General features: G+C 41.9%; 2 protein-coding genes across 5 annotated transcripts in view; both read left to right on the top strand.

Moving 5' to 3' along the window:
• The window catches only part of DNAJB6 (DnaJ heat shock protein family (Hsp40) member B6), a 398,231-nt gene that overhangs the window by 221,080 nt on the left and 168,614 nt on the right, over nt 1-8,537 (top strand). The window lies entirely within an intron of this gene.
• UBE3C (ubiquitin protein ligase E3C) overlaps nt 1-8,537 on the top strand; it is a 123,968-nt gene that overhangs the window by 27,883 nt on the left and 87,548 nt on the right. The window contains exons 4-5 of the mRNA XM_081800882.1: nt 3,695-3,853; nt 4,244-4,401. Coding sequence (XP_081657008.1) covers nt 3,695-3,853; nt 4,244-4,401 — 317 coding nt within the window. The remainder of the gene's footprint in view (nt 1-3,694; nt 3,854-4,243; nt 4,402-8,537) is intronic.

Genomic DNA, 8,537 nt, shown 5'->3' with positions numbered 1-8,537 from the left:
CCTGGGATCGAGCTCCCCACTGGGCTCCCTGCTCAGCGGGGAGCCTGCTTCTCCCTCTCCCACTCCCCCTACTTCTGTTCCCTCTCTCGCTGTCTCTCTCTGTGTCAAATAAATAAAATATATATATATGTATATATATAAGAAAGAAAAAGTAGAATACTGTCTTGATCCATCCACCATCTAGCCAGTACTCAGTGTCCATAGTCATCAACACCCATCTCACCCAGAGCCCTCCATACCTGTGCCTTCCCTTCCGTCACTGTGACGGGCATCCTAAATATTCTTGCATGTTATCTGTAAATACTCGAAATCTCTAACATACAGGGTCTCGCTTTTAAAACATCCCAAATATAACTATAAGAATGTCAAACATAGGCTTCTAATGTTATCAGTGATGAGGAACGGCTTTGGAAAATACTGATGGGTGTGTAGATGAATCAACTTTTTAAAAATGCAACTTGTTATTGTGTCCATTTTCTCAGGAAATATTAAGAGATGTCTTATGTAATTATTAGATTAAAAATGTACTTATTCTTAGGAATTCTTGTTTACTCGTAACAGAAATTTCAAATTATATTGGAAGATGGTGTAAAATGAGAAGTCTTCCGTACTACAACCATACATACTACAAAGATCCCCATAAGAAATATAAATACAGGAACAGTTTATTGCTTATCTGCTGTTTGGCTTTAAAATGAATGCAACATTCCTTCCTGAGTTGAGCTAGGCTGGAACCTAAGAACTTTCCATAAACTAGGTCCAATCTAGAGAGGCAGTAAAAGTGGCTTCATCTGCCCATTCTAGACTTTCCTTAAGTGTAGCCTCTTTCCAGGCTTTCTATCTGAAGTTCATGAAAAAATGAATCAGAGAAGTACAGTAGCAGATAATCAGGCTTGCTTTCTGGAACAGGCCATCACCATCTTTGTGTACTCAAGTCTTACAGATTGAGATTTGACTAAGGAGCACCGACGTGTGGGTGCCGTGGGGGGGTGCCAGTCATTTATGCCAGTCATTATGTCATAAGATAGTACAGAAAGCACCCCTTTCCTCTGGAGAACTGCTCCTGCCATGCTCCTGTGTGAGGGTCCGTCTGTGGTCCCCACACGGCTGCTTCAGCAGAATTCACGTACGTTTGCCGCCAGGCCTTAAGCAAAACAAAGCAAAGTGCTCCTGTGCGGATTCTGAAACCCTAAATAGAATTAAATGTCATCAAACCTGGTTAATAGAACAAAAGTGAACTTGAATGTTTATTCAGTTTGCAAGCAAAAATGCAAGAACGACAAATTAATCGTGTGGGGAAAGAGGCCCTCTGCCCCAGTCTTCCATGCTCCCTAATTCCCTCCCAGGAGTAAGCATGATGCCACTTTTGTGTTTTTCTAAGATGCTTCTTGCAAAGCTAGGTATATATGGCTGTATCTTCTGCATTTCCTCCCTTTATTTTTTATTATTATGACTTTAAATTATGGTCTCGGGGCGCCTGGGTGGCTCAGTCGTTAAGCGTCTGCCTTCGACTCAGGTCATGATCTCAGGGTCCTGGGATTGAGCCCCGTATCGGGCTCCCTGCTCCGCAGGAAGCCTGCTTCTCCCTCTCCCACTCCCCCTGCTTGTGTTCCCTCTCTCGCTGTCTCTCTCTCTCTGTCAAATAAATAAAATCTTTAAAAAATAAAAAATAAATTATGGTCTCTGCTAAAATAGTGTACTCTGATTATATTTAATTATTCTGGAGTTCATAATTGCCTCACTTTTGTTTAACTTTTTTTGAGTCTCTTGATGAAGTTGCCCTCTACTTTTGACAGTACTATAAAGTGCTGCTCAGGATAATTGTCCATGATCAAAGATGTCAGCTAGTCTGATGCTCTGTTTCCCTGGAGCTAATCTTCTTGGATTCCAGGAAATTCTTGTGTCATTATCTTGGGAAAATCACTTGCTTTGCTTCAGTTTTAGATCCTCCCTCCTGATTCCATTATCTTTTTGCTTTCTTGGTTTACTCCCTCATTTTATTGATACATATTCTCAGCTGACTTCCCAAGAAAGAATGAATAAGATGTTTTTAAAACTTTACTCATCTGCATTTAGTAAATAGTAACAAAAAGTTAGGCAAAGTAAGTGTTTAATGTACAACTTTTTGGATGTTATTGGTACATTTGTCAAGGTTGTGAAATACAGTATCAAAACACAGTCCAGGATTGCCTGGCTGGCTCAGTCGCTTAAGCGTCTGACTCTTGGTTTCGGCTCAGGTTGTGATCTCAGGATGGTGAGATCAAGCCCCACGTCGGGCTCCACGCTCAGCACAGAGTCTGCTTGAGATTCTTTCTTCCTTCCTCTGCTCCTCCCCTTGAGCTCTCTCTTCTCTCTCTCAAATAAATAAAATCTTCAAAACACAGTCCAGAGAATGTTTAAGTAAAGTATCACTACTGCTTTGAGGTTTTTTTTTTTATTTCATAAGCAACTTGAAACAATTACTTGGTTAATATATTGACAGCCTTATTCTTGAAGTTCCTACAGTTGCCCTTTAGATTTTTATGTTTAGTTACTGTACATGCTATTTTTACTTGTTAAGATAGCATGCAATTTAGAATGAACTACATGTCAGATAGTACAGAAAGTATTGTATCCTGTTGGTTCCTGAGAAAATATGGACAGGGTAGCTCCAAACACTTGTGATGGAGAAGATACCTTGTGTGTAGGCAAATTCGTATTTGGAATGGGTCACAGAGTTATCTCCACCTAACTTAGGATCTATTGTAATTTGTTTTATAAAACACTTCTGCATTAGTATTTTGTTTGATAACATTTTATATGAAGAAGTGCTCCTGTCAGATAACAGGCAAAGAAAGAATGTGGCACATTTGTAAGTGGCCACATTTAAGAGGGTGTCTTAATTTTAACCGGTTCTAAATGGGTCTTACAAAATGAACAAGTAACAGTCGGTTTTACAAAAATATAGTACAGAAAGTAGAAGAGCTTCCTTGTTAAGTGCTGAGTTTTCAAAATCATTTATGGTAGCTATGTCCATAGCAGATAGGCCTCCTGGGTGCAAGTTAGAAATCTTACTCAACATTTGCTAAATTCACTGCCCAGTCGTTGTGTCCAGGAGAATGGGGAGTTCTCCTCACCCTGGCACATCCTTGACTTTTTTCCAACTCTACTGAGGCATGGTTGGCAAAATTTTAAGATAGTTAAAGGGTACGCCATGATGATTTGATATATGTCAGCATTATGAAAGGATCTGTCCAGTCTCTTGTCACCTCACATACTACATACCTGAGCTTTTACTGGGCAGAGTGGGGCTGTATGATCGGTTTCCTACCAAAATTTCATGGAGTTAGGGGAGTATCCAAACGGAAAGGATGCTGGAGACACAGAGGCAAAAGGTAAAACAAAGAAACAGATATCCTTGTGCACCTTGGCATTAATACTGTATTTCTCGTGTGTTTTTACTATGGATTGCTCATTTTTGCAAATGAGCTGTTTTATTTCAGATTTAGATGAGTTTTAAGTGTACTTGTTCTAGTAATAAATTTAGAGATTTAGCTTAATACTGATTTGCTATTTTAAGATAGAAAGTCAAAGACGTGTGGTATATACTACAAAATAAAAGCTGATTTAGAAGCTTTACTTTTTATCATGTTTTGATTAAGTATCTATTTACCACTTAAGGAAATTTGGATTGTTATGTACTGTAAACAATGAGCTTTTTATGGATTGAGAGTGATCTGTATCTTTTGCTGTTTCAGATATGGATGTATCAGAACTTAATTAAACACAGCTCTCTGTTTGTCCAGCAGTTGGATGGATCTGAGCGACTTACATGTTTATTTCAAATAAAGAGGTTGATGAGCCTCTGTTGCAGGTAAATCCCATCAAGTCAGCAACTTCTCACAGATGTGGAAAGTCTTGAAGAGCTCTTTGAAGGAGTTAAGCACTTTTAGCGAGATCCATGGATTATAACACTTCTCACACTACATTTGTGGTCTTTGATTTTTCTTGTCTGTTTTTCCCTCTGTGATTGTGCATTTCTCATCTCTACAAACCCAGTGTCAGCATGCTGTTGGGCAAGTAATAAGTACTCCAAAGGAAGTGTAAGCTGTTGTCCTGTCTATCCTCAAGTCATGCCTCTTTTCAGAGACCTCTAGTACTAGAACAGAGTGGCTCAAACACCATAGTGAAGGAGAGTCGTTTGGGATGACATTTGCCATGCAGTAAGTATGTGAATACTTTTTGTTTTGGTTTGTTTTTACAGGTTATTGCAAAACTGTAATGATGACAGTTTGAATGTTGCACTTCCAATGAGGATGCTTGAGGTGTTTTCATCTGAGAATACTTACTTGCCTGTTTTACAAGACGCTAGCTACGTGGTGTCCATCATTGAACAGATTTTGCACTACATGATTCAGAATGGTAGGTAGCAGGTGGGGCTGGGGCTTTGCGTAGGCAGGATGCTCTGTAGAGCTTGCACACGCGCTCTAAACACCCAGAGTGACTGTGACGGGGCACTGCTGCGGGGAGCACCTGCTGGAGGCACGAGTGCTGACGTTTGTCCTCAGCTCTCCATACCCTAAACGTCTGGAAATGTGGTCCACTCTAAAGCAAATGCATGCTTCCAGAAACTGTTGTGGGGGCTTCGCTTATGCGTATCTGCAGCAGCTGGTCCTCATGTCAGTGAGCCAGCGGCCGTGTCCCCAGTGGGAGGAGCAGTAAATAGTGCTGCAGCGACGAGAGACAAGTCAGCGGGATAGCCGGTCTCAGTCAGAAGTAATCTCAGTCTTCACATCAGTTCAGCAGAGGAGAGGAAGAGATTGAGTCGGAGTTTTCTTTCCGACTGGGTGTTAAAGCTCTTACACGTTGGCACTCTTCTGATAAGGACTGCGTTGTGTAAGGTATAATCTAGGTCTGAAATTCCTCTGAGGACACATTAGTGACTATGAAATACACAGGATTTCTAAAACTTTTATGATGAGTTAAGCTGTGTACAACAAAAATTTAAAAATCTGACTCCCAGGGCACCTGGGTGGCTCAGTCATTAAGCATCTGCCTTCAGCTCAGGTCATGATCCCGGGGTCCTGGGATCGAGCCCCACATTGGGCTCCCTGCTCCGTGGGAAGCCTGCTTCTCCCTCTCCCACTCCCCCTGCTTGTGTTCCCTCTCTCACTGTGTCTCTCTCTGTCAAATAAATAAATAAAATCGTTAAAAATAAAAATAAAAATCTGACTACCAGTAATCTCACAGCTAGGAAGTCAAACACTTCAGGGCTTGGACTTCAGAAGTATTAGCATTAAAAAATAACTGTGTTATTTGTTATAAGAGGGGCTATAGGTGGTTCTGGAAGGCAGGAGTCACTGGTAAAGCCATAAATAAGTTTCTTTTTGTTTTCCAGAGGTGATGGACTAATGTAGGCTAAACGTAGCTAATTTAATCCCCAATACTAGAACTGTAAAAATTAAATTCGCATACATCTCAACCTTAGCTTTTGGCTTAGGTTTAAAATAAAGGGGGTGGGTAGGCCTGGGTGGCTCAGTCGGTTAAGTGTCTGCCTTGGGCTCAGGTCATGTTCCCAGGGTCCTGGGATCGAGCCCCACGTCGGGCTCCCTGCTCAGTGGGGAGTCTGCTTCTCTGCCCCTCACATCGCTGTGCTTTCTCTCTCTCTCAAATAAATAAATAAAATCTTTTTTTAAAAAAAAAAGAAACCTATTTTAGTTTGTTGAAAAATTAGGGAGTCAACTAAAAGTAAATTGAAATTTGTGGGATTTGATCTTTTAAAAAACAAAGTAATGATAATTAGAAATCATCCTTTGTATCAGTTGATGCATTATTGTGTATATTGATTTAAGGCTGAGCAATCATGAGAATTTTTACTTTTCTTGTTTTCTAAAAGTGTAAAGAACGTAACTAAGAAATGCATTATTTTGAAATGTGTCTAGAAGTAGAAAGTGTGTCACGATCTTGCGGTGAAACTGCCGCTTCTGGCACCTTCTGTGGGGACACGTGGTGATGCCACAGCTCCATGCGGTGCTCAGGGCTCCCCGCGACAAGTGTGGCCCCCGTCTGTCCCATGCACCATTACTGTTGACTCTACTCCTGTGCTGTACTTTCATCTCCGTGACTTACTGACCTCACTGGAAGTTTGTTCCTCTTAATTCCATTCACCTGTTTCTCCCCGGCATTAGGAGTCTATAAAATTTGGCAGTGTTTACTAATTATAGGTTGTATTATTATACAGTATGTGCTGTGACTTAACATGAAGCTTTTTAACAAATGCAGCGGAACTTCATACTCTAGTCATGCTGTCAGGTAGTCTGTTCAATACGTACAGAGATTGATGTTGACATATTAACGGTATCATTTTTTTAAGATTTTATTTATTTATTTGACATAGAGAGAGCACAAGCAGGGGGAGCGGCGGGCTGGGGTGAAGCAGGCTCCCCTGCTGAGCAGGGAGCCTGATGCGGGACTCGATCCCAGGACCTTGAGATCATGACCCAAGCTGAGGGCAGATGCTTAACAGAATGAGCCACACAGGCACCCCATAATATTTTTAAAATTCTTGATGTATTCTCTATACTGTCCTTTTTTTCTTTTTTTCCTTAATCTCCGTGACTTACTGATTTTATGGCTGGAGGTTTGTACCTCTTCATCCCCTTCATCTGTCTCACCCACTTCCATCTTCTCAGTCTCATAGCAAAAGAGCTTTCAAGGGTCTCTGTTGAGTTTCACTAGTGATCAAAATACATGAGGTTGGAGTTGGAGTTACAAAGTAGGTGTAAAGATAGAGGACTGAATAGTCAGGGTTTAGTGGTCATGACTCAGGTACAGATTGTGGTGGCTGTCTGACCAGATGGGGGCCGCAGTTGTGGGGCGATGATTGGATCAGTAGGGGTGGAAGCTGGCCCAGGCCGTTTGAAAGGATTCACCTGAGGCAGAACAAAGAGGATAGAAATGAGCAGAGGCTGGAGGCAGTGGGTGGGGCCTGTTTATAAACGGGGAAGGTGAGGACATCTGGGGACATATGGAATTTTCTCCCTTTTTGGTAACTGTGCCTGGTTGTAAGGAGCCCATTGGTCCGTTAGGACCTATGGCTATTTCGAGGTGGGTTGTGTCCGGGCCTGTCTGTGTTCGGCCAGAGCCTCGTGCTCTGATCAAGTTTCCATGGCTCAAGCCTGTTGCCTAAAAGCGGCCTCTTCATAAATTTGTGTAGGACTGTTTTCAGAAAGTAAACCAAATGGATTGTGTTTTTAATGTGCGCTACCAAATGTGTCTGGACAAACTACACCTGAAGATTGTTCTTGGGTGGCTCAGTCGTTAAGCGTCTGCCTTCGGCTCAGGTCATGATCCCAGGGTTCTGGGATCGAGCCCCACGTCGGGCTCCCTGCTCAGTGGGAAGCCTGCTTCTCCCTCTCCCTCTGCCCCTGCTGTATTCCTTCTCTCGCTGTGTCCCTCTCTATCAAATAAATAAATAAAATCTTTAAAAAAGGTGGGGGGGGGGCAAATATATTTAAAAGACTGTAGGGTTTGGATCATTGGTGATGCCAGAGTTAATGTTTACTGCACACCTTGCAATCCCATTAAAAGTTTAGTAAGGTCATAAAAGTTGTTGCTTCAGCTTGAATTCCCTGGTGCCCATATTTTGGTCTCCAAAGCCATCATTTCCTCTAAAAGGAATGAAAAGGCTGGTGGGTGCCAGGTCCTGGCTCCAGGTCAGGAGATGAGGACAGGTGAGTCTGGAGATGCTCTTCATGAGCGGTGGAGCTCAGGGGCCTGCCCACAGCCTACCCCATTGCCCAAAGACAGGACAGTGTGAGAATTAGTGAGGATAACCACTGCAGTAAATTGAAATATGTCTGTTTAAGTCCATGAGTTCAACATGCTTTTTAAAAACCACAAAACTAGTTAAATACTTGAAGGATGCTTAAGAGGCAAATGAAAACCATCACAATGTATGGGCCTTACTTAGATCCTGATTCAAGCAAACTAGTTAAATAAAATTTATAGCAAGAGAGAGTTGGAGACTTGAACACTGACTAGATGCTTGTGATAGCAAGGAATTATTGTTAATTTAATTTAGCTGTCATAATGGTATTTTTAAGAAAAATAAAGTCCTTTGATGACACACTGAAATCATTATATTTTAGATTTGCTTCCCAATGAATGGAGGAGTGGGTGATGGGTACATGGAGTATATATACCATTTCAGGCTACTTATGTATTTAACTTTTCCTTAATAAAAAAGTTGAAGGGGCTCGCAGCTGGCTTAGTCGGTAGAGCATGTGACTCTTGATCTCGGGATCGTGAGTTCGAGCCCCACGTTGGGTGTAGAGATTACTTTAAAAAATTAATAAACTTGGGCGCCTGGGTGGCTCGGTTGGTTAAGCGACTGCCTTCGGCTCAGGTCATGATCCTGGAGTCCCAGGATCGAGTCCCGCATCGGGCTCCCTGCTCGGCAGGGAGTCTGCTTCTCCCTCTGACCCTCCCCCCTCTCATGTGCTCTCTCATTCTCTCCCTCTCAAATAAATAAATAAAATCTAAAAAAAAAAAAAAAA

This window comes from Leptonychotes weddellii, chromosome 12 (assembly GCF_054177405.1).
Source record: "Leptonychotes weddellii isolate Sample4059 chromosome 12, ASM5417740v2, whole genome shotgun sequence".
Taxonomy (NCBI): domain Eukaryota; kingdom Metazoa; phylum Chordata; class Mammalia; order Carnivora; family Phocidae; genus Leptonychotes; species Leptonychotes weddellii.
This window is presented reverse-complemented; position numbering and strand designations above follow the sequence as displayed.